Source organism: Uloborus diversus, chromosome 1, assembly GCF_026930045.1.
Source record: "Uloborus diversus isolate 005 chromosome 1, Udiv.v.3.1, whole genome shotgun sequence".
Taxonomy (NCBI): Eukaryota; Metazoa; Arthropoda; class Arachnida; order Araneae; family Uloboridae; genus Uloborus; species Uloborus diversus.
In genome coordinates this window covers 109519802-109547173 of record NC_072731.1, presented here as the reverse complement: position 1 = coordinate 109547173, position 27372 = coordinate 109519802, and the positions used below count along the sequence as shown (strand labels likewise).

At 34.4% G+C, this 27372-nt stretch overlaps 1 protein-coding gene across 2 annotated transcripts in view; it reads right to left on the bottom strand.

The window, feature by feature from the left end:
• LOC129231330 (glycogen-binding subunit 76A-like) overlaps positions 1 to 24484 on the bottom strand; it is a 50051-nt gene extending 25567 nt beyond the window's left edge. The window contains exons 1-2 of one of the 2 annotated variants that reach the window (XR_008581244.1): positions 23961 to 24484; positions 9052 to 10325 (exon numbers count right to left, since the gene is read on the bottom strand). Coding sequence is in view for 1 of the 2 variants with exons in the window: in XM_054865621.1 (XP_054721596.1) it covers positions 9256 to 10325; positions 23961 to 24372 (1482 nt within the window). In the remaining variant the exon portion in view is untranslated. Of the gene's footprint in view, positions 1 to 7025; positions 10326 to 23960 lie in introns of those variants that run through there. The other variant, XM_054865621.1, reaches the window with a different exon arrangement.
• Positions 24485 to 27372: the final 2888 nt, after the last annotated feature.

Genomic DNA, 27372 nt, shown 5'->3' with positions numbered 1-27372 from the left:
TAACGTCTTAAATAAAAAATTCCGTTTTGCTGGCGGAGTTACGGTGACATGGTAGTGGTGGCTGTTCAAAAAAATTGGCGTTTAGCCTTAACAATAAAATGTGGGAATTCAGTTTCAGGAATAAATTAGATTAAAAAATTATTGTAAGTTATATTGAATTTTTTAAAAAAACCAGCCCGATAATTTTTTGTAACCAACAAATAATGTATAAGTTCTATTGCAACATAAAAAAAAAAAAAAAAATTCGCAAAACATATTATTAATCCGCAATCTTGCCGAGAGACTAACGTTACCATTTCCCCACCATTTGGCGAATCGCTTTTAATTTTAGTAGAATGTTTAATGCCTCTTTGTGGTTCGGAGGATTAATAATGCGAATTACGGTTTTTGGGACTCATGTTCTTATTTTAATGCTAATCATAAGGAATATTGTCCTTTTAAAGAGTGTTTTATTTACGCTAATGGGCTTTTCCCGATGAACATTTTCGGAACGATTCCAGACAGATTTTCAGAGGGCGGGAAACGTTATTTGAAACCTATTACCTTTATTGTATCGGTTTTTGACTCTGATATCGTTGTTCTAATGGGGATTTTATGGAATCTTTTTCTGTATGTTGTAAAGTTATGTGTGCTATTTTTCTCATTCAAATGGAAAGTTTTAAAAATGGTTGTCCTTACTCTGATTCATAATTTTAACGGGTTCATTGACGCTCTTTTTTTTTTTTTTTTTTGGAACTGTTGATTTCTCTTTGGGATTTTAAGAGCCAGATATTCTGACAGATCAAGAAAGGTTGTTGACTAAAGAAGCTGTTTAGGAACTGTGTTTGAACTAGGATATCAAGTAAAGTAAGAAAAAACAACGTCAAAAAAGCACAAATTGGAGATTACTGCAGACACGTGTTTCGACGTCACAGGGAACGCCTTTTTCAATGCAAAAAGTAGTAAGCTTAGTCTTTTCATCCATAAGCTCATTACCTTTTGCTTTGAAAAAGGCGTTCCCTGTAACGTTGAAACACGTGTCTGCAGTAATCTGCAATTTGTGCTTTTTTGACGTTGTTTTTTCTTACTTTACTGTTCAGCACAAAGGTATTTATTTATCTTAGGATATCAAGTGTCTGTTTGCACTATTCTGGGACTGCTGTCTTTACGCAAATGGAAATTTTTAGCATTTTAACTATATTTGATTTTATTTATTCAGTGGAGAGATGCGTCACGTGATTTCCACTCTGAAATTTTCAGAACTTATTCATTAATACATGCTGGTGTCAACGTATAAATATCGTGCCTGATGCAGGTGCAAATTAAAGATTTATTGACATGCAAATACTATTTAGTATCAATACCTCCATGTGTTATGGTACACATTAAATATTTGATTCATTTCAAACAGAATGGTACAAAATTTATTCGTTTTCAACAATAATATGGCTTAAAGTACAAATTTAGTCGTTTCTGACGTGTATTAATGACTATGACTTAATTATGATATGCTGCCATCAAGAAATAACTTCTGTTCAGCTGTTTCATTTGTATTAAAGAACTGTGGACTTTGAAGATGCATTTAGGTTACGCAGAACCGATTTTATTGGCTTTCTACCTTAAAAATACTATTTAGATCCTGGCCGGACGTGTTGCACTTAAAATCCCAGCGAAGCCGGGTATAACAGCTAGTTGTTTAATAAAACAGAACCTGTTTAATAACATTTACTGCACAGGATTTTTTTTTCCGTTTTAACATTACCTTAAAACTAATGTGTGGTTGCTGTGCGTCTTTCTCCAGTGGGCTTTTATGTATCCTGAAAACAAGAGCTAATTTAAAAAATCAACTACTATAATCGTTTTTCTCTACCCAAAATTAATAGGAATTGACTATTTAAACCAGGATGCAGACAAAAAGTTCTTTTTTGTTGACCGTAAAGTGTAATATGTCTAAAATTTTCCGTAAATATCCTTTTTATGGAAAAAAATTCCCATGTATTCAGTCTCCCTATAGGTTAAACCTCCCTTGTTTCCCTTAATATCAAGAATTAAAATTCGGTAGTTCCTATGTTCAAAATATTACATAGTACAGTACACACACACTGAAATCCCCACACTGCAAGTAGACACATACCTTAGTTTGTCGCTCAATTCCTAGTGGCATCATTTGAATATTACATTGAAATACTATATATTTCAGTGGTGTCATGCACAAAACGAACTTACACGCTACACAGATCGAGAGAGATGGATTAAAGACTTAACTGGATATTAAACGGACGATGGAGTGACGAAAAATACTCAGGTTTCGTTATTCCATTTTATGAATATAGGCACAAATAAAATTTTAAAATCTGTTACAGTAAATTTTTCTCAAAATCTAGAGTTCATATGTGAATGAAAGTAAGTGAAATAAAGTGGTTGATCGATGGGTAAGCGATTTCTGTCATTGACAAGAAATTAACATTTCATACAATGTTTGAGTCATCGTATTGTTAAATAAAAATCTTAACTTTGACTTTTTGTTTGCTACCAACATTTTTCATATCACGTCGCAGTCGAAAAAAAAATACGCCACATACTATTTACCAACAGAGTTAAAGGGCCTACGAATATTTGTTTTAGATTAGAAGATGTGCTTATAAAAACGTTAAGATTAAAAATCGATAAAATCTTATCTAAAAAAGGATGGTTGCAAACAATTGCGCAATCTTCCGAGTACTAAATGAAAGAAATAACAAAGTTTTAGTAATAACCGAAACTGAATGCAACGTGAAGAAATGTTGAAAAACCAACAATGGTCTAAACTAGAATAGGGGAGGAATAATGTTGCGATGCTAAAAAAATTTTGAATAAGTTACATGTGTTTTTTAGTTAAAGAACCACCTTTTATCAAAATCTGGTATGTCTCTTAGGCTACACTCGAAAACAAGCACCGGTCGCACCAATGCCACCGCATGCGTTCGGAAACGACCGAGTCTCATACGTTTTCAACTAGGGATTCAACCGTTCCGACCGCTTCAGAGGAGTATTTGTACCAAAAACTTGGATAGAAGTCGAAAATGAAAAGTAGGGTCAATCTCCCTCTTTCAGGCACGTAGCTAGAACTTTGTTAAGGGGGGGGGGTGTCCAAGGTTGCACGAACTTCAAAAGAGGAGGCATGCTAAAGCAGAATTAGTAGCTGATAGTTACACAAGATAAGATAAATCCAATTAAAACTGATTATTAAAATATGATAAATAACTAAAATTAATTAAATAATTGAAATTATTAGAGCCATTAGTTAAAATTAGTTAAAAAAATTTTATATTAAGTGGTAAATTAATTATTGAAAGTTTGTAAATTAACATTAAACTGAAAGTTATCGCACACAAAGTTTCCAAACATGGGTGAACCTCTGTCCTCCTGAAAATCAGTGATATATTTTCTATTAATAACAAGAAGTTCTGTCTAGAACTAGACGAGCCTACTTTCCCGTATACCCATACTACTTTCTAGTACCTGATCAATGTTCTCAAAATAGCTAAAATCGCAAATTGTTTCAAACATATTTTTCCAATATTTTAAGCTACTTTCTAGGAATAAAATATTCCTCACTCATCTAAAAAAATTAGATGCGTAAAAAAAAGAAAAAAAAAAAAACGAACAAATAAAATAGCAGCAACTTTTAAACAAAGCAGCTAATACACTTTTTTCCATTAAAAAAAAATTCTTCAACAGCTTTCAAAACGAAAAAAAAATAATAAAAATTAATAAGCTCATTAAAATAAATACATCCTATCAAAAAAAAAAATCGCTTCTTTTTCCCCTGCTGCCAAAAATAATTTTTTAAATGAATTAATGCACTTATCAAGATAAATAAAAACAATAAAATGTCAACGTAAAGAAATACTTTTCATTGTCAAAAAAAAAAAAAAAAATCGTCTGCGCGTATCTTTATGTAGAAACATAAATGACTTCGAGTTTATTCACCGAAAACTGAATACCTAAATAAAAACTTTAGCGTTAAAATAAAAACAAATAACATCAATAATAATTATTTCACAGTTAAAACCATAGCGTCGGAGTCAATCTAATTTTGGGATGAAGGAGTCGGAGTCGAATATCCAAGAATCGGAGTCAGTCATTTGTCCGTGTATAAATTTTTGCCAAAGCTAGGAAGTCATAGTCGAAGTCGGGGAGTCGGAGTACGATTAATTGTCGGGCACAGGAGTCGGATTCGGATTCAGGTGCCGCTAAATTCTCGGAGTCCGAGTCTGGAGTTCGGCGTCAAAAGCTATTTCCAACAAAATTTGTTTGAAGTAAATCCGCCTTCAAGTACGGAATCTACATTGACTTTCAGTTTCCCCGTAGGCGCTAATGTTAAGGGATTTGAACTGTTCAAAATTGAACAGAAAATTGTTCAAATCAAAAAGATATTTTATATACAAGTTTTTCATCAAAAGCTTTTTCCTACAAAGTTTGTTTGAAGCAAATTCGCCTCACAGTTCGGAATTGCCTTGAATTTCCCCGTAGGAGCTAATGTTAAGTTTTTTTGAACTGTTCAAAATTGAACAAAAAATAGTTCAAACCAAAAAGCGAAATATGGGAATGAGGTGTCCTTGCCGAGATCTTTCGAACAAAAAAAAGTTTGTTCGAATCGGACTATTCATTCAAAAGTTATTAGGGGGGGACAGACAGACAGACCGACAGACAGACAGACAGACCGACAGACATTTTTCCCCATCTCAATACCCTACTTTCCAATTTTTAATTTTTCGATATTTATTTAATTATTTTATTTATTTTTGACTTTTTTTTGTTTTTCGGGATATTTTTAAGATGCATTAAGCCTTCTTTCATGCTTTTTTCTTCTTTTTCTGACTTTTACTGGGAAAGTAGGCTAAAAAGGGCACATTAAAAGAAAAACGGAAAACGAAAACTGTTCTAGAAATTCTTGGAAAATGCATGCGATAATTTAATAAAATATTAAAGCTTTGTAATATATTTCAACAAAATACGTACATTTGTACTTATGCCATTTTATTTGAAAACTAGAAAGTAGCCCATCAAGGTATGACGGGTGAAAATAGCTTCAACTCTTCTACATTTGAACGAAGCAATTGCCTGTTTGGTAATATTTTGATAGTTGAAATTTTAACTCTAACACCAGTGCATTAACCCTAAACTCCGGTAGATAGCGTTCATTGTTTTCGTTTCTTCATTCCTCTGAGATGACACAGTCTTACCAGTAGAACTGTTAAGTTACCGGATCGAGTTCAGCCTTGTCCCAATAAAGCCTTTCCCTGAATGTTAATCATTACCAAAACATATTATCAAATTACATATCATGCCGTGGCGCGAATTCATTGTTGAAACACGCGGGTTACTCGATCATCGGCATTATTTATATGAGGATAAATAAATCTATATCTATGGAGTCGAATGTATAACTATATGAATGTTATATAACGTAACCCTGTCCGATTTGAACAACATTTCAGGCAAAATCCCACAACTCTCTCAACGAAAATATTAACAAGGTTTCATTTAAAAAGCTTGAATTAGTTTTTATTGATTTACATTTATAATATTCTTTTGATAATGCGAAATAGAATATTTCCAATCTTATCCGTTTTATAATTATTATTCCTTTTCATCAATTAAAAGCTTGAACAAACTATTAACTCTTTGAGAGACGGAGGCTTCCTTTGATGCAACCATTTTTTTATATATATAAATTTTTTTCTTCAGCCAACTGACACAATGATTCCAGTTAGCTGAAATGAAAAAAGAGAAGCAAGAAATAAATGGGGTTCTCAAGTGAAGTCACTATTCCTCAAAGGGTAAAAGCTGTTCGAAAAATTTTTAAATATTGGAAAAGGCGTATTGCCGTTTTTTATCATTTTTTTTTTCTTATGGGGCTGTGTTAGAGGCTTTAGCCTTTTGCGGAACAAGTGAGAACCAACCATATGGCATCCAGTCATTCATATGCCACCATTAAGGCGCGGATGTGAATGTCAGAGAAAAATTTGATGCCCAGTTTCCACCAGATGGAGACACCTGAGCTCTTTTCGATGCGAAACTGCAAAAGGAATTTAATTTTGTCAAGAACTCAAACGACCTAAGGGATCTTTTACATGCCGATTAATGGAATGTATACCTAATGAATTAAACTAAACATCTGTGTGATTTTATTTTAACAACGTGTTGTTAATTTTAACAACAATACATATCATATTTTACAACGCAGGCAATGATTTTTTTTCTTTAATACGATGTTAGCAAAACACTTTATTGCAAGAAATAGCAAATATCTTTAGCTTGAAGAAAATAAGAGTCGAAAAATTTTTTAAAAAAAAGCGATATAGAAACGAAAAACTCAAAAAAATTTATTTCGTATTCACCTTTTTTGTTTCTTTGCTTGTAACGCAGTAAATAGCGGTAATTTTCACTTAGCAATTTATAGTTAAATGCATAAGCCTGTTTTTTGTTACGTTTAATGCTACCTTCACAATTTACTAAAGATGGATGCATAGATGCTAATTAAATAACTTCTCAGTACAATTGGAATACAAATATGCTTTATGGGACAACATCGAATAAGAGATGAGAGAGAGAGAGATAATTTTTCTTCAATTAAAAAACTAACTGTTTTTCTTTTGGGATCATAGAATCACAATTCAGTAAGATTTAAAAGTATTAATTCGTAATAAATTACTTATTACATGCTTTAATATGGCCGAACTTGTAATTTCATAAACTGATCACAGAAAAATATTCAAGTAATTTTCAATTATTTTTCTATAAAATTTTGATTCCGCAAAAAATTCGTTACATCAACTTCAAGTTTTATTTATTCATTTATTTTACCTTCAAACACGAATTCTTTTTGGGCATTTAATATGTTCAATGATCATGCTTAAATATTGGGGGGAAAACATCAGAAGAAAAATCTATGTAATTTGTTACTCAGAAAGGAGAGAAATGTTAAAAATAATCTAAAAGTTCAAGTAAAATTGTTATCAAAATATAAAATGAATCTGAAATGAACCATGTCAAAAATATAAAGAGTTAAAATGAAAAAAAAAATCAATAATAATTTTTTTTCATCCTCAAGCACATGAAATGTGTAGAATTTCTTTTTTCGCTGCTGGCTTAGAATCTAAAATTAGTTTTTAAATGGAAAAACACATTAACACGTAAAATTGCTTGTATTTTTAAGAAAACTTTAAAAGGGAGCACTGCAACTTACCTAGTTTGGGTAAACTTAATTTTCTTTTGAATATATTTTTCTTCAAGATATGTTTCCTATAAGTATGATATAGATAAAAACTGCGTGTTAAAACAGAAAAAAATCGGAATTCAATTACTGATTCACCAGGAACGCACCTCACTCTGGCTGTCTTTCGTGCAACATGCGTCTATGAATTCCGCGAAAATCCAAAAAGAAAGGAGACAGAAATAAAGAAAACCACGCCAATAAGACTGGGATACAATGAGACTGGGGGACAATAAATGCTTGTTTTAACTTTGCCGATGGCAATCTGATGGACCAAAGGAGAGGGGCTGAATTTCAAGGTCACACGACCCAGCTGATTTGAAAGACGATATGGACATTTCCCGGTTTCCGACGTAGTGCGCGACAGTAAAAGGCAGACGAAAGTTGGGAACCTGCAGTTGTTGCACGAGGTTCTCGTGTTCTGAATTGACTCAAGGACTGAGAAATTTTTCGATTAATGGGAATATTTAAGGGGAAAATGCAGGGTTTTATAATTTTGTTGATGCGAGATGCAACAACTGAGAAAAAAGGACAGGGGTCTTTCGGGAAGGGGGGGGGGGTCCGGACCCCATGGACCCACCCCTTGGCTATGTCCTTGCCTCTTTCATACGTTTTCCGACAACTTATTAGTAACTACGTCATATTCTATCCCATGAAACTTCTCCACAAGCGTCTAGGGGCAGGAGCCTGCTGGTTGTGATCGGAGTGCTTTTTGCTTGTCTTCCCTTTTATTAAATGGGCAACCATGCGTTAGTTATGCAAGAAGTCCAATTGGCTTGATTGGACTTAAGGTCTCTTTTTTTTTTTGTCGCATTTTTCTTCTCTCTTTTTTTGTCACTTTTTTGATCTTCAATGTATATATATAATAAAAAGATAGATTAGCGAGTTTGTTTTTTTCCTGCACTTTCAAACCCGAGCACCATCGGTCTTTTCATGCCCTTGAATCTGTGCACTTTTTTTTTTTTTTTTTGCGCGCCCTCGAAAATTTTTATTGTTTTTTTTTTTATTTGTATCCTCCAAAATTTTCACTTTGTTTTGTTAAAACTGTGCGCCTTCGTTTTTCTTTTATCCTTTAAAACTGCGATTTCGTCCCCCCCCCCTTTTTTTTTGTACCCAGCACACCTGCACGAACTTTTTCTCTTAAAACCTGAACTCTTGTTTTTCTTTTAGTACATACACCCTCAACCGTGTGTCATTTTCTTGAGAGCTGTTCGCATCTGCCTTAGAGCCACCTCATTATGCAAATGGGGGCGTGGGTTTCTCCTCCCCCCAGGTAACAACAACATAATTTGAACCCTTAAGCATTCAATATTGGCCAAAATGTCAGCATATGCGGTTGTTGCGAGCGAAGACATTTGGTTCATTTTGGTTGATTTTATCATAAATCAATGACGAGATTAATTTTGTATACGCATACGATCGTCTCTTTCGAAAAGTTGAATCATTGAGCATGTAAGAAAATTCTTTATTAATCTTAAGGAAATGAAAATTAGATATGGATGCAATACTACTCTTATATATAGAACGCCACTCATGAATATTTTATGAACAATTCAAAATTTCTCTTGTTGAAATCTGAGCGATTCGAAAAGTATTTTTTATAAAAAGGATGGGGTAGACAAAGTAAAGGTATTTCTTGTTTTTCCTCACTAGTTATCTGTTCAAATGTAGGCTAAACAAAAGTTAATGTTTAGGGATTACTAAGCAACACTACGTTACATGAATGTCAGTTTTCTGTTTTAAACAAGGAACATTCCCCACAGAAAATATCACCAAATTATGAAATGAAATATGTAGTTAAAATTCCTTACTTTTATTTCAAGCGACAGCGTGAAGAATCCGGCCCGGGAGAGTTTTCACTTCCAGGAAAACTTTTTGATTAAATTCTTAACGAAACGCAGACGTTGCAGTAAAAAAAAAAAGGACCAGCTAATGTTTACTTCTATTGGTAGCACAATTCTGGAGAGAACACCATTAAATTTCCCATCTATTTCCTAACACAAAAGAGTACGAAATCACATGAAATGGTGCAACCATCTTGGCCCATTGACGACTGTCGTTGTACTCGTGCCAAGACTTTTAGCTTGAACTTTTAGCACATAGTTCTCGCTGTTGTTATTGTCCCAGAACTCTTGGCCATTTGCAATATATCTCAAGGCAAAAACAAGTCTTTGACCAGGGGACAAGTGAGGCAAATTGAGGTTGAAGCTGAATTTGTCAGAGAAACCGTCACAAGAGGACGGAATATAGTCTGCTGTTAAGTCTGTGTGCGCTGCCCACTCTGTTGTCGTGTACCGAACTTGCACGCGCTTTTCGTAGCCCAAGTTCAAAACCCTGATAACACCAGTTACTTTAAGATCACTTATAACAGCATTTTCGAGGCATACTTTCTTCTGGCGCACTATATCCAAGAAATGAGGGTCCGAACCAGGCTGTTCGAACTGAGGAACAAACAGACACCCGGTCGGTGTAACACTAGGAGAGCTAACGTTCCACGGCAACAGGGTCGATGCAGACGAAGAAGCACTGATTCGAAGATCAGCAAAAGCAGACTGAGGAACTATGGGCGCGTCGTCGTCTTTGACGAAATGGCGTATTGCTTCTAGATCTAAACCTAAGACATCTGCAAAGCGCACTATCTTCTTCCTGCTTGGTGTACCAGGTGGAGTTTTACCAGTTTTCAAGGACGTACTACGAACCAACCTGGGACAAGGACTTGGCGGTGAAAGGAATCCTCTACCGGAGGTTGTGGTCTCGGAAGACAAAGTGGAGGACTGACTGGACTCTTCCTTCTCTTCGCAGATGCCGTTTTTTGTACTAGGCACATAGATGCCACTCGTTTGAGAGGACTGGATCAGTTTCAAGCGACTCCGAAGCTCGTCTGCGAGGGGGCTGCCCTCATCTTGATAATCGTACGTCGGACTCGCCAACTCGGAAACAGTTTCTGTGCTGTTCGATGTCGTACTACTGGGTTCCTCGGTTTCGATGGTTAAGGCGGGAGAATCGGACAGGATTTCAGATTCAGAGGCGAAGGACTCTGGAGGTGAATCTGGTCTCCAGACGTGGGTTTCTTCTTTACAGTTGCCTGCAAAAAATGAATTTGGGATCAAAACACAGGCAAAAACGCTTTTTATTACTTTCTTTTACAAAAAAGGAAGTATTGTATTCGCGAAAAAATTTTCACCCAAAAATCGGCTTTAATTTCCATTTTGCTCACCCCCAAATGAATGTTGAGTTTTTTTTCAACCTGACCACACGTGGATATGTGCCTAGGAACTTACAGACACCCGAAATATCCATTTTGACGATCCCCGAGTTAATTACAACGAGTTTTCTCGTGACGTCTGTATGTATGTGCGTATGTCGCATAACTCAAGAACGGAATGTCCTAGAAAGTTGAAATTTGGTACACATACTCCTTGTGGTTTTTAGTTGTGCACCTTCCTTTTTGGTTGCATTTGTATGCTTCAAAGGGGGTCTTTTGCCCCTTTTTGGGGGGGAAATCATTGATAATTTCGATGTAAGCTCACGTGGTGTTATAATTTGGCGAACACTTGGCGATATATCGCCAGTCTTTTGGTCGCCAAGTTTTGTCGCCAACTTGTCGACAAATTTGGCGATTTTTTTATTTTTTTTTTTTAATCTGGTTTTAATTTGGCCACTGTTGGTGATGTTTAGAGAGTAAACTATTGAATCATATTAAAACTGCCAATAATGAGAAAATGACATTAAATTGGAGTAAAAGGAAGTCATGTGATGCACACATCAGCCCGTTTTTATGATGGATTCAAATCAATTTTTTGAACAAATGCAGGACATTAGCAGCAATCGGAAGTCCCTCCCTACTTTTTAAACTTTTAAAAAGTAATGAAAATTGGAATGCATGTTTGTTTATTTGTTCACCCACTTTTGCCGATATACCAAATCGCACCGAAGACTACGAGTGCAATGAGACATGTTACAAACCTTTTGCGCCCTCGAACCTGTGCACCTTCCTACTTTTATTTACTATTATTATTGCACCTTCAAATTGTGCGTCTTTTTTTTTTTTTTTTTTGCCCTGAAACGTGTGTGCCTTCTGCATTTTTTTTCCCCCCTTCGAACTTGTGCGCTCTCGATGGAGAGGGAGTCAAGTTGGCACCCTCTTGGGGGACCCAGTCTGAACCTGTTTGTATAGTAAAAGAATAACACCTTCAAAAATCTTATTGAAGGTTGAAGATAAAACAAAAGGGCTCGTTCTTTTCAAGGAAATTCATTTGAACGGCAGGACCACAGACAAAGGTCACTACTGGAGAAATTCTTTATTCGCCAATGGCTATAATTGTAAAGATTGAGTAGCTTTTTTTTTTAATAATGGTCATTTTTTTTAAACTTAAAGTGCTAAAAGGTTTTTATCGGTAATTTATAGACGCTTATTATCCAAAATACATTAATTAGTATACTTTACTATATTAGGTCATAACAAGGCATCTTTATCATGATGGGGGGAGAATTTTCCAATTATTTAATATCTTCTGCACTTTTTATTTCTTGAGGTGGCAGTTGACAGATGTTTCTTTAATCGCCATTTTTTTCCCTTCTTTCATTTTAATGCCCAGCGGCGATCGTTAATTTTGCCTTTTAATCACAAAACGAAAAATATTTGCTTCGTGCTTCAATTTTGTTTTCTAGCGTGATTCGAATTGATGGCCGAGATAATAAGGAAGTAGGAACACGCGTTTGCAATCCCGATAATAGGACATAGGAAAGATGAACTACTAATGAGAAACAGTGTTTTTCATTAGTAGTTCATCAAATTTTCACATGATTGTTTTTCGCTCCCACCATTTATGTAAAAAGTGCCAGTGGTTAACAATAAAGTAAATTCCGATCAGATTGCGATTAAGGATATTATTAAGATCTTATTTCAATGAAATCGAATCAAGCTCTTTTGGTCCTAGTCAGTAGCGCAGCGAGGGGGGGGGACACCCTCCAGTGGCATTGGTTTTAACATAAATGTAAATTCTAATGCATATGAAAGAGCCGTTTTAATTAAAAAAACTCCTTTTAGAACGTATTTTTGATTAAAAAAAAAACTCCTCCAGAGGGTATTTTTGGTCACCCCCTCCCCCCAGAGCATTTTTCATCAAAAAATTTTTGGATCAAGCATTTTTGATCAAAAAAAAACCCCCTCCAGAAGGTATTTTTGATCAAAAAACCCCCTCCGGAAGGTATTTTGGATTTTTAAAAAACCTCCATTTATGGCTGCACTAGTGGTCCTAGTTCCGTTTCACTCAAGCGATCTGGGTTCGATCCCCTGCACGGGAACCAGGATTGTCGCTTCAAATTTTTAAAGGGAGGGGGGGGGGGGGGCAGAGGTGACAGAAGATGTTCAAGAGGAAAATACTCAATAGATTTTTGTCAAAAACCATGCCCACATACATGCACATACATTGATTCCACCCAGTCATCAGAAAAATTGTTCCCCTCCTGAACCCCTTAAATCAGCCGTCTCCAAACTTTTTGTTCGAAGGGCCATTTTGTAAAACTTCGAGAACCGAGGGACAGTACTCAAACAGAAACAGCTCATCATTCAAAATGTACTTCAGAACGCAGACAAATTAGTGTATTGAAAGTAATCGAAACATGAGAAACTATTTCTATAAATAAAGCGTTGTTGTGGCATTTCCACGTCTTCCGCCGGCAAAACACGTCTCAAATTTTACATCAAATCTTCAGTTTTTATCCTTCAGATGTCTGATTAATCAACAACTGTAATTACAACTGTAACCTCTCTTATAGTTAGAACTCATGTATTAATCAATAAGTTAAAACATTAAATAATCCAAGTGACTTAATGTATTCCAAAAAGTCTTCTTTCACTAGCTACCGACTCCATTGAAATTTTCGTAATTAATCATCATTTGTTATCATTCGTGAATAAATTCGATTCCTAGACTGTTAGAAATGTTTGGTATAACCTCATTAAATCTTATGTTGACTCAGGAATATCGTTGCATTTATCCTAGACTGTGTGATCAGAAATTTCTAAAATTTTAATACAAAGAATTTTTCATAGCGTAATTAAATGAGCCTTGTAATTACGACTAGGTTGATTTATGCCTTTAAAATGTCTACCGCTGGTCGGGGGCCAAATTTCTTCTGATTAGGAGATGAAAGAGACTTGAAATTCATGCATTCTAAATTTTAGCACAACTGAAAATGACAATTAAATTCACAATAAAAAATACTTAGAATAATACACTCTTACAGAAGTTATGTTGATGGCAAATCACCCATGATACTCTCGTGAGTTATTTACAACATTTTATCGATTAGGCAAAATGTTGGATTTCTTTTTTGGGACAGGATCAGGGGAGTGGAGAGAGGGAGGAGGGACCTTGCTCTTAAGTCATCTTGCCAATTCTAGTGTTTCAATGTTTATAGTAAGGATTTTATGATTAAAGACTTCTAAGGAGCAAATATCTTGTTATCCTCCCCCCCCCCACACACGTACAAATTCTAGTTGTGATTTTAATGAACGGGATTCATTTATATAATGACCAAACTCAAGTCTTCAAAAATCAAGAGCAACTATCCAAAAAAAGTGATGGCGTACCCCCTTAAAAGATAGTCCCCCAAAAAATAAAACTACCTCGTGTGCCCCCCCCCCCCAACAAAAATCAAGGGCGGAGTCTGCACCGCAGACTTTTCCCCCTCCTCGTGAGTACCCCTACAAAGTTCATATAAATACTAGAGATTAGGGTAGACCAGGGCACGCTTACGCGGATTTTTTCCAGTGATTTTCTAATTTTTATGTTTCAGGAAATTTTAGACATTGCGATTTTATGTAGCAGTTGATGGATTCAAAATTGGTATATTTAGTTGTTGCTCTGTTTTTAACCGTTAAAAAAATTATTTGAGTCCAAGTCTGTTGCGTAATCTTGCCCCAAACACAAGGCACATTTACGCATATTTATTTTGACACCTAACGTGGTTCTGTTAGTGTTTCGAACATAACGTCGTACCACCATTAAAAAAGCAAATTTATTACAGACTGAATAGTGTATAAAGTAAAAGCTGAATGGGCATAAAGACAGCTCTACATGATTGTAACCTATAAGATAGGAATCTTTAACTCAATTAAAAAACAAATGGTGCTTTTCAAAGCTAAAGAGCCTGAAAATACTTAAAAAGTTTGAGACAGTTTGGAGCGAAAAAAGCGTCACGGCACGCTTGGAAGTAAAACACCGTAAGAACGTGCATAAAGGTGCTCCGAAGTCAACGCGTAAACTTGCCCCGTCGCCAAGTTTGGATTTATTTTTGACGTGAAAAAAAAAAAAAAAAAAAAAAAAAAAAAAAAAAACCATTTCAGTTCATACAAGTACAATTCTCAACAAGAAGTTCTGTCTAGAACTATACGAGCCTACTTTCCCGTATACTCATACTACTTTCTAGTACCTGATCAATATTCTCAAAAACAGCTAAAGTCGCAAATTGTTACAAACATATTTTTTTAATATTTTAAGCCAATTTCTAGGAATAAAATATTCCTCACTCATCTAAAAAAAAAAAATGCGTAAAAAATAAAATAAATTAAATTAAAAAAAAAAACCGAACAAATAAAATAGCAGCTAACTTTTTTAAGACTTTTTTCCATAAAAAAAGTCTTTAACAGCTTTCAAAACGAAAAAATAGTAATTAAAATTAATAAGCTCATTAAAATAAATACATCATATCAAAAAAAAAAAAAAAAATCGTTTCTTTTTCCCCTGTTGCCAAAAATAATTTTTCAAATGAATTAATGCACTTACCAAAATAAATAAAAACAATAAAATGTCAACTTAAAGAAATTCGCAACTCCAACGAACTATAGGGGGCACTGAAGTCACTGTCTAATGGCGGAATTGAAAACTAAAACAAACGCACATGGTAACGAAGAAAATGCTAAAAGTGTTGTGATTTTTGTTCGTACGTATGATTGTTTCGCTTTATTCTTTTTAAATTAATTTTCAAAGTCTTGTTGATATTCTGACCCACGTAGAAAGAAATGAGCATTCAAGAAGCATTACTAAACGTCAAACATTAATGCAAAGTACGTAGTTCGTAGTTCTAAGCAGCCATTTTCACGATGTTGAATTCGATATTTATCAATTCTTGATAAAACTAAATAATAATTGTGGCCTGACAAGAATAACAATTAATGCTAGAAAATTTAATATGACATTACAAATTATTACCAAAAGAAGATGATACTTCTTTGCTTTGCTTTGGCTAGCACTTGTTTTCCATTTGTAGCTGAGTTATTTCTCTTGAATTCCCGAATCGGTTAATTTAAAAATTTTCTGTTTCGATTTTTCTAATTTCTGAGTTACGATTTAATTGTGTCATGTTATGCAAATCATCAACAAAATTCTCACGGATATACAGTGGCTCCCAAAAGTGTTCGTACACTTTGAAATTTTTTAGTAAAACCAAAATAACTCAAAACTGAATTCGAATATAAAGTCCAACATTTTTTCACATCATTCCTATGTAATTCTAAATAATAACCCATTGGTTTTTTACAAAATATTGACGGATTTCCTTTTTGAAATGGGTCAGAAAACGAAGAGACAGAGAAATAACACGCCACAAAAGTCATCGTACACTTAAATATTTTCGAATAAATTCATAATTAAAATTATCATATGCCGTTTTATTAATATTTTTGCATTGTGTTGACCCTTATAAGTCATTTGGCTTTCATTTTTGGTTTATTTATTCCATAATATATTGCTTATTACTGTAAAATGGCTGGTATTCGTAAAAAACCGCAAACGCGATTCAAAATTTGAATTTTTTTCCCCACAGTAGTGGTAAATTGGTTTCAAATGTCCCTAAATTAGTTAATTTATTTGTTTGTATAGTAAAGTGCTTGATAAAATGTTTTAAAGAAAGGAATCGGACCGAAAACAAAGTAAGAAAAGGTCAACCGGCAAAGTTGACAAAACGTGATCGTAGATTTAAAGTTAAAAAATTTATGAAAAATACACATTTCAGTAATGTAAAAGTTTCTGCAGAGTTAAATGAAACATTTTACATTTAATTTTCACCTAAAATTGTTCGCCAAGTTCTTTGATTAGCTGGATTAAATGGGACCTCTTCCCGCAGAAATTTTCTTGGTCGTGCGAAAAACAGAAAGCTTACGATTTTCGTCCCAAAATCAATGATAAATAAGCTAAAAACAGTCTAGAATCAAGTCTTACTAACAGATAAAAATTAATTTAACATTTTTGGTTAAATTGTTGTGTAAATGTAAGTAGAAGAAAAAATTAGGAACTTAATCTTAAGAACTTAGTTGGATCAGTTAATCAGGATGGTAAAGGTGTTTTAGTGTGAGGGTGCATATCAGCATCAGGACTTGGTAGTTTGTAATTTTTTGATGAAATAATGTATCATGCTCTTCCTTTAAATTTTTTAAAAACCCATTTTCAACTTTTAGCCAAAAATTTGGTTATTGGAAACAACTTTGTTTTTTATCAAGACAACGATAAGAAGCACACGGTTTTCAACGTTTGCGTCTAGTGCCTCGAAAATCGTCCTAAAATTTAGAAAATACCCCTTCAATCTCCAGATTGTAACTTGATGTAACGTATTTAGAGATATCTGGAGGCTAGATTACGAAAATAGGGCTTTAAAACGAAAATAGAGCTAGAAATAGTAATACTCGAAGTGTGATATAACACTTACTCAGAAATTACGCTAAAAAAAGAAAGAAAAAGAATGAAATCTATTCCCAGATGTTTAAAAGGTGTTATGAATACTGTATGATATTCTACTAACTAATAACTTAATCAAAAGCTAGATTAGTCAATAATATATAGACATTTTATAAAGTGTACGAAGACTTTTGTGAGATAAAATTTCCGGCACTTTTCAGTTTTTGATTTTTAAAAAATTAAGTTTTAATATTTTTTAAAAACTTTTCATGCAGTTTTGTTAAAAATTGATCATAGATCTTATAACTAAATACCTGTTCCGAAATATTAATTCTAACCAATGATTTGGGGCCTATTTCGTTGAAAGTCGTAGGTGTACGAAGACTTTTGGGAGCCACTGTATGGTGGTAGTTTTCTTTTCAGTTGATTGACAATTATTTCCTTTCACTTATCGAATTCTGTAATCTTACTACCATTTTATTCCACTCATGATAAAAATTAAAAATGGTTTAACTAAAAACGCGAAATCTCGCCAAGGCTACTTTGCTCGCACAATACCAAAACTATAAAACCCTAAACAAATTTGGCGATACCTTTCAGCTGAGAATAAAAGGAATAAAGTAAATTCTTTCTCGGTTATTCATTTTGTTCTACGATAATATATTCAAGAAAATATTTTGCATACTGTCCATTCCAACTAAATGCTGCTGTAAAATATGGTAAGTTTAATTAATTTAAGATTAAAAAAACTCCCATATTCTTACAAATTCATACAAAACAATAAAATTTTTTACCTTGTAGAACGTTATCCAAGTTTGTTAATCCAGAATTTTCGCTTTCACCTATTATTAAGGAAATAATGAAAACTAACATTATTTTGAGGAGCTCGAGAATACTACTAAGGGACGAATTAATTTCTGTAGCTGAAAGCAAACTAAGACACATCGATTGCGTTAATAAATACTCAGAACAAACTGCCTGTGTTTACGTCAACAGACACACATGGAACGCAACGTGGCAAAGTTTTAGGTGCATTCGCAGTTTTATAAATCACCGCAAGGTAGCGTATTCGAGCGCTGGAGTTCCGAATACTTTTCATTGTCAAAAAAAAAAAAAAAATTATTATAATAATAATCGTCTGCGCATATCTTTATGTAGAAACATAAATGACTTCGAGTTTATTCCCCGAAAACTAAATACCTAAATTAAAACTTTAGCGTGAAAATAAAAAAAAAGTCATATCAACAATAATTATTTCGCAGTTAAAACCATAGCTTCGGAGTCGGAGTCAATCTCATTTTGAGATAAAGGAGTCAGAGTCGAGTATCCAAGAATCGGACTCAGTCATTTGTCCTCCGTGTATAAATTTTTGCCAAAACTACGAAGTCAGGGTCGAAGTCGGGGAGTCGGAGTCCGATTAATTATCGGGCACAGGAGTAGGAATCGGAGTCATGTGCCCCTAAATTATCGGAGTCGGAGTCTGGCGTCAAGAGCTATTTCCAACAAAATTTGTTTGAAGTAAATCCGCCTTCAAGTACGGAATCTACATTGACTTTCAGTTTCCCCGTAGACACTAATGTTGAGGGATTTGAACTGTTCAAAATTGAACGGAAAATTGTTCAAATCAAAAATATATTTTATATACAAGTTTTTTATCAAAAACTTTTTCCTACAAAGTTTGTTTGAAGCATATTCGCCTCATAGTTCAGAATTGCCTTCAATTTCCCCGTAGGCGCTAATGTTAAGTTTTTTTGAACTGTTTAAAATTAAACAAAAAATAGCTCAAAACAAAAAGTGAACTATGGGAATGAGGTGTCCTCGTCGAGATCTTTTGAACAAAAAAAAGTTTGTTCGAATCGGACTATTCATTCAAAAGTTATTGGGGGGGGGTAGGGGGGACAGACAGACGGACCGACAGACATTTTCCCCCATCTCAATACCCTACTTTCCAATTTAATTTTTCGATATTTATTTAATTTTATTTATTTTCGACTTTTTTTTGTTTTTCGCGATATTTTTAAGATGCATTAAGCCTTCTTTCGTGCTTTTTTCTTCTTTTTCTGACTTTTACTGGGAAAGTAGGCTAAAAAGGATAAAATTCTGCTCATGTTTTTTTTTTTTTTTTCAACATTATTTATTCACAATAAGCTTCAAAACGTTCAACACAAAACGTATTCAACTTGGTAAAAAACAGATTATTTCTGCATGCAAGACTGAAGCTCGACCGATGCTCAAAAACTTACGCAGATATGTGCTAGAGAATAGCATCAATCTGTTACGACTATTGGCTCTCAATTTATAATTTGTTTTGAAAAAAGGGCACTGCGTAAACGTGCCCCGGTTTACCCTACAATATTAGAGACAATAAATCTGAATGTTAAAAATAGTCCGATAAAGGAAAAGACATTTTAATGAGCTTTTAGAAATAGTCAAAATTACTACTAAAAGAACCTGGGGGGGGGGGAGGGGGAGAAAAACAATCGATCTCTGAAAATAATTTAAGCACATGCATGTATACATTATGTGATTGTACTTATAGATATTACTGTGAAAAACCGAAAAATGAATTGAATGCCAACATTTAGTGGTTAATGTGTAAAAATGATTCGGTCTTTTTGCCAAAGCGCAACTAATGTTAACATTCACTGGCGAATATCAACAGTTCAATTTCGGTCTTTTACATCAGTATCTACGTACACATGTACTCATTTCATTGATATATACACACGTTGTAGTAAGATACAAAACTGATTAATCCACAGAATACTCAAAACACAGAAAGATCCTTCAAATTTCAAGAACATCAAAATTTCTGGTTGTATTTAAACGTAAAATAAGGATGAAAAATTTGACAGCTATTGCTGTTACAGTGAAACCTGCGTAAGTTGACCACTTGCGGTGCTTTTCTTTAGTGGTCAACTTAAACAGGTGGTCAATTTACAAAGGCTGATTTATGTGGTAATGGCTAATTTCGTGCCTGAAAAAAGCGGCCAACTTAGACTGGTGGTCAGCTTACAAGGGTAGTCAACTTCACAGGTTTTACTGTACTAGGGATTGCAATACCGGACCAAAAACGCAATACCGGTATTCGGTATTTCCTAAAACGTGATACTGAAATACCTATATTCAAAAATTCAAAAAAAATCACCCAAAACGTATTTCGTTGTCATCATTCATAATTTTATAACAAAAGTGCATTAATCATGAAAATGTTTTGTGAAAAAATGTTCTAATAAAAAATCACTAATAGTAAGAAACATAAAGCATCTATTGAATTTTCACTAAGTCTGCAACTCATTTTAGAGCACAAATTTTCTGAAGTTGAAAATACACTTTCTGAGTTCACGCCGGTCGGTGGTAATGTTGTGCGATACACGTTCTCTAATTGCGTCGGTAGTCCCCCATTCACAAGTAATGCGATCTACTTGAGTGCTGGTTTTGGATACATCTGTTTTTTTTCTTTGCATGTGTTTCTTTTGCATTATGTTTTTTTTTTTTTTAATGTGTTGTTAATTCTAATTTCTCTTCGAAAGATGACTCTTTTACAATATTAACGTCATCTTCAACAATATCCTCCTGATCAGGATAGATTTGTTTGTACTTTTTGATAAAACCGTTGACTTGAAATTTGCAATGATCTTAATTTAATTCGACTTTTCTAGTTTCTTTTATTCGTTTTCTTTTCAAAAGTCTTCGAAATTATGTAAATACCTGAAAATATGTTCCAGTTTGCTATGCCTTTCCTCTATGCAAATTTTCAAGGCACTATGTAGACAAGCCACTGAGAAATATCTCGCCAAATATACACCTAAATAACGAGACAGTACAGCACACCAATACTGACAACAAATTACCATTTCTTATAAAAAAAATTATTTATTTATTTATTTTAATTTTTTTTAGTTTTATTCGTGATAATTGGCCATTCAAAGTTGACAATAGTTGAATAGTAGATTTAAGGCAGTTGAGACATATTTTTTTAAAAATATCCTTAAGTACTGCCGCAATTAACGGTTGGAACAAACTATTCATAACCCAAATAAATTTATTTCAGGCCAATACCGTAAATACCGGTATTTTACTTCAGCAAATACCGGTATTTCAAAATTGAAAATCAGCTCTAAATACCGGTATTCGGTATTGCAATCACTATAGCTGTTACCTTTTTTCGCCTCTTGAACGACATAAAAATAACTTTGAACAACAGAAATAAATGTTCTTAATTCTTTAACACTTTAAATTTATGAAACTTTTCAAAACGAAATTTTATTTCTGCATGCAGGACGATTCTTTCAACGTTCTAAAAAAATAATTTTGTTATTTATTTCATGAATAATAAAAGAGAAATTTACTGTGAAAGTTAAGTTTTTGATATCTGTATCAAAACAATAGCAAAAATAAGCGTTTATACTCTCACTAGTTTTAGTAGAAATGTTACTTACTAAAGAAACACTTTAAAAAAAAAAAAAAAAAAAAAAAAAAAAAAAAAAAACAAGGCAAGAACTGAACTCCAGTGAGCTGTCATGAAAATTACCCCCTTTGAATAGCATTGGCTGTTTGTCAGATTTTTTTTTTTTTTTTTTTTTTTTTTTTAAGATGTGAAGTCATATACTGTGGGATGACCTCTACGTCAAATATACATGTGAGTGGAGGAAATAAGTATCGCTTACTGAGGACGATTTCGTAGGAAACAAGAAGTTCTGTCTAGAACTAGACGAGCCTACTTTCCCGTATACCCATACTACTTTCTAGTACCTGATCAATGTTCTCAAAATAGCTAAAATCGCAAATTGTTTCAAGCATATTTTTCCAATATTTTAAGCTACTTTCTAGGAATAAAATATTCCTCACTCATCTAAAAAAATTAGATGCGTAAAAAAAAGAAAAAAAAAACAAAACGAACAAATAAAATAGCAGCAACTTTTAAACAAGGCAGCTAATACACTTTTTTCCATTTAAAAAAATTCTTCAACAGCTTTCAAAACGAAAAAAAAATAATAAAAATTAATAAGCTCATTAAAATAAATACATCCTATCAAAAAAAAATCGTTTCTTTTTCCCCTGTTGCCAAAAATAATTTTTTAAATGAATTAATGCACTTATCAAGATAAATAAAAACAATAAAATGTCAACGTAAAGAAATACTTTTTATTGTCAAAAAAAAAAAAAAATCGTCTGCGCGTATCTTTATGTAGAAACATAAATGACTTCGAGTTTATTCACCGAAAACTGAATACCTAAATAAAAACTTTAGCGTTAAAATAAAAACAAATCACATCAACAATAATTATTTCACAGTTAAAACCATAACGTCGGAGTCGGAGTCAATCCAATTTTGGGATGAAGGAGTCGGAGTCTAATATCCAAGAAACGGAGTCAGTCATTTGTCCGTGTATAAATTTTTGCCAAAGCTAGAAAGTCATAGTCGAAGTCGGGGAGTCGGAGTCCGATTAATTGTCGGGCACAGGAGTCGGATTCGGATTCAGGTGCCCCTAAATTCTCGGAGTCGGAGTCTGGAGTTCGGCGTCAAGAGCTATTTCCAACAAAATTTGTTTGAAGTAAATCCGCCTTCAAGTACGGAATCTACATTGACTTTCAGTTTCCCCGTAGGCGCTAATGTTAAGGGATTTGAACTGTTCAAAATTGAACAGAAAATTGTTCAAATCAAAAAGATATTTTATATACAAGTTTTTCATCAAAAGCTTTTTCCTACAAAGTTTGTTTGAAGCCAATTCGCCTCACAGTTCGGAATTGCCTTGAATTTCCCCGTAGGAGCTAATGTTAAGTTTTTTTGAACTGTTCAAAATTGAACAAAAAATAGTTCAAACCAAAAAGCGAAATACGGGAATGAGGTGTCCTTGCCGAGATCTTTCGAACAAAAAAAAGTTTGTTCGAATCGGACTATTCATTCAAAAGTTATTAGGGGGGGACAGACAGACAGACCGACAGACAGACAGACAGACCGACAGACATTTTTCCCCATCTCAATACCCTACTTTCCAATTTTTAATTTTTCGATATTTATTTAATTATTTTATTTATTTTTGACTTTTTTTTGTTTTTCGGGATATTTTTAAGATGCATTAACCCTTCTTTCATGCTTTTTTCTTCTTTTTCTGACTTTTATTGGGAAAGTAGGCTAAAAAGTAATTAAAAAAGTTAAGTCGATTCCTACTTAGATCAACAAGGAAAATGTTTATTTTAGTTACTTTCATTTAATACTTACAAAAAAATAAATAAAAATACATAAATACATGACAGAATCACAATATTAAGTGGCAAAATAGAAATTAAATTTAATTAATGAATTAATATTTCAAAAAAATAATTGCATTAACCTCAAGTGTCATCCATTGGACGTTTAAAAAATGCATTTGAACTTGAGTGGATAAATAAAAGCATTTTATTAACGATTGAAAGTTTGAACAATATTTATAGATATATACAGGGAGAGGGTGAACTAATAGAAGGAATTGAAAAAATGTGATGTTATGTTGACGGGTTGAGTTTTGTAGTCCAAGTTAAATGTATGCAAGTCCAAGTTAATAGTTAAAGTTTGAAAAAAATCTTTCTAAACTGCTGAATTTTAATGATGAGTCACTATTGACTGTATCGTTTATATGCCATCACGGACCAGTTGTGTAAACTACATAGCTTTGTGCCAGTCTTGTGGCTAAAATCAGCATTAATAACATATTTATAATGGATAACCATAATGTGCCTCCACTGTCGCCGGTAAACGACAGTTAACCAATATAATATATGTGTAATTTTAAATGCCACACATACACACAAATGCTGACCAAATGCATTTTTGTGGGATCCTTGCAACTAAATGAAATATTTTTCGAGTGCCTTTTTGGATTCCCTTCTAGGCTCCGATGATATCATAGGTGCATCTCGCAATCGTGGCATGATAAATTCGCCACTGTACACGAAAGTTATTTGTTTTAATTTGGCTAAATAGTTGTTATGACAGGAGAATAGCGTATGTTTGTTGGGATACAGGGTTCGTATGTATATAAGCAAAGCGGGCCTACCGTAAACAGTGGCACTATCCTTTGGCAATAATCCTATCCTCTCGAAGGGGCTGTAAGGGGGGGAGATCGCAGTGGGGGAGGAGCATATCTCCAGATCCCCGTTCTCCCTGCGACGACCCCCCTTGTCGGACACCAGTTGCTCTTGCTCTTCCTCATCGTCGAGGCTCGACATCCTCAGGTGGTGCTCGAGCTTGAGGGGGGGACGGTCTACGATTCCGAGCACACTCGTGGGGGGCAGTCCGAAGCAGGGGGACACACAGCCGCTGTCTCCCGGGGACCCCTGGGCCGACCTGGGACCGCTCCACAGGTTCGAGTGGAGTTGGCGAGCTAGGGCCTCCGCTCTCAAGCGGCAACTTGCCAGATTCAAACTGCACGACATAGCCCAGTGATCTCCGGCTCCCAGCACAGGCATGGGACGAAAGAGGTTCTAAAATTAGAAACCTTCCGCGCTTTTCAAGGTTGGAACGAGACGCCGTTGTTTACCATCCACCGGGCGGGAGAGCCGCATCCTCCTCCGACGATCAGCGCCGGCCGTGTGACCGCCAAACGTCCTTGGATGAGAGGAGAGGCGACGCCAGCGCCCCCTCTTGAGGTGCGCAAATCGAAAATATCGTGAAAGATTCACGAACAAAACACGACTGTTCAAGACAGTCGTATTGTTTATCCAATGAAAATGAATTTAATCGAAAGTTTTAAAAAGTTATTTGTCCAGAAAGATTTGAAGTTATTTTCAGAAAAACAAACCGCGCCCTCTGAAATTCGAAAGGCACCTTTAGAGCAGAGGTCATTTCAGTTGTCGAGGAAGCAATGAACCTGCAATATTTCATTCACTTTATGGTTCTTGTTTTCACTGGCAATTAAAGAGTAGAAGAAAAATATTCAACAGAAACTCAAATTCAAGTATTGAATACAGAGGATATTTTTTGAAAAATTTCCTTCACTCGCTTGTAGCGAGGAAAATTATATAGATAAAACAAACAATACGGTGGTACCGTTCTTTTGAATAGAGAAGGGTATCACGGGGTATTGCGCGATTAACGTTTAGAAGAGGCGTGTTTTTAAGGGTATTTTTTTGATTTTCAGTAGAATTTTGTTCTTGGAAGCTCTGTAGTACTTGGGTGTACTATCACTCTTGGGGAAGGGGATGGGGGGATTGGGCACCCCCGAAGATCACGCTGATAAACGACACTTCCCGTTCCCTATCTACAAATGGAATTTTATAGGTTTTTTTTTTTTTTGAAGTTTTACTGGAATACCGTTTGAACAACGTGAGATTAAACTTGCCTGAATTGCCCGAACATCCAGGTGGGGGGGGGGGGAGGGTCTATGTATTTCTATAACAATTTAATAATTTGTCCCGCTTATCTTTTTAAACTTTTCACTGCTTTTAATAGATGTCTCTAGCAATAGAAATTTGATTGTAATCCCAGTTCAATATACGTGTCTTACTGTTTGTGTAGGCGGAAGTCCGTCATTTAGAGGGATCAGGAGGAAGCAATTGCGTCCCCCTAGATTTGAGAAATTTATGTATTTATAAATATGTGACCGTTGTTTTTGCTATTTTGTGACATAATATACATTGAGTACATGTTCTTTGACACCCGTGGGGAACTTTGAAGCAATGGGCCTATTTAGGCACAAAAATTGAACAAGTTTGTTTTGAGTTAAATAAATACCTTCGGGCATAAAAAGTAAAATAAGAAATAACAACGTCAAGTAGCACAAATTGCAGATTACTGCACACACGTGTTTCGGCGTCAGAAGGAGCGCCTTTTTCTTTTACATTGAAAAAGACGTTCCTTGTAACGCCGAAACGCATGCCTACAGTAATCTGCAATTTGTGCTGTTGAGCGTTGTTATTTCTTATTTGAAGTTTTTATATATTTTTTTATTATTATTATTATTATTTTATTATTATTTTTTTTTTTTTTTTGCACTTTTTCAGTGATCTAAGTGATGCGAATGTTTCTTTCCAGTTTAATTTTGTGTTAAAACAAGAATGCCATGACTGCTTAACTCAACAGAATATAATAATACAAACATCGATCAGATAATGAATTTCAAATTTCTCTTTTTCACGCTTCTGCAACGTTTTTGGAAAAGTGAACCGCACTGATAAGGGAAAGAGGTCTAGGCCGGATGAGATTTAACGGAAGATTAATATGAATCAAATACATAAACAGTATAAAAAAGGGCCCTCTTTTTTTAGTATTTATTAAGTCTTTAAAAAGAAAGAAATAATTGACTTAACAAGATGATTTTTTCCCCCAGAAGTAGAATTAGTAAATTAAAAATTAATAGGAGTGTTGAACGACCCAATCTGCATTTAAAATAAAGTACTTGAGTGAAAAATAATAATTTAGCACTTTTATTCCTTCATTCATATAAGATTTATTTTCTGAACTAAAAACATTCCTCATACTTTTTATTTTTACTGAACACTTTTGTTCCTTATCGTCAGTGAGCCGGACGGATGTACAATGTGGACAGTAAGAGACCGGCGGACCGAAAGTAGTCGATCCTTTTTCTATAGGATTTAAATAGTTATGAGAGTTCATTTCCGAACTTCTGTAGTGATGCCGAAGTGGGAAAAGTATTTTAAAAACGCATACTCTCTTCCAAATATCTCCCCTACTCCCCCTGTAAAACGCTCTTTCCGGTTCAGTTACTCCTTCAGAAAAAAGCCACTATTAAGTAAAAATGCCTTATTTTCGCCGACACTAAAAATTATCACGAATTGAAGATTACAATACTTACAACAGTTTTTACTGTTGGTTTGAATTCATATAATCGGTGTGAACTAAAATTGATCCTTGGGAAAAAAAGTTTTTGTTTGGAATCATAAAATGGAGGGGAAATGAAACTGTTAAGTGGTTATATAATGCTGTTGATAGGAAACTGAACTGTTTAAATAAGTTTCACTTCTATGAAACTGTTTAGCTTGGCAAAGAAGTGAAACTTATGAAACTGTTTAGCATGGCATTGTTATTGAAAGAGGAATAGAGAGCTTTAGCAAATATCAACTCTCCAGAAGTGGCGGACCTACGAGGGAGCAAGGCCCTTCCCCGGTTGGAAACTACTGAGGAGCTTCAAATTCTCGCTATTTCTGTGTTTTTTCCTTGAATCTCGATGCAAAAACTTGAATGAAGATAGGTAAGGGCAGCAATTTTAAGATTTGCTCCGGCTCAGAAAAATAGCAGATCTAGCACTGCTCTCCAGGCACGGCACCTTTATACAGGGTAATCCAAAGGTCACACCACCTATTATAAAATATTTCATTTGAAAAATAAATTTTTAAATGCACATTTTTTTTTTTTTTTTTGTTTGCTTGTTGGCAACAGACACTCTACTTTTCGGCATGACACATCATTTTATTTTCCTATTCCATGCGCAATGACGCTTTCATTTTATT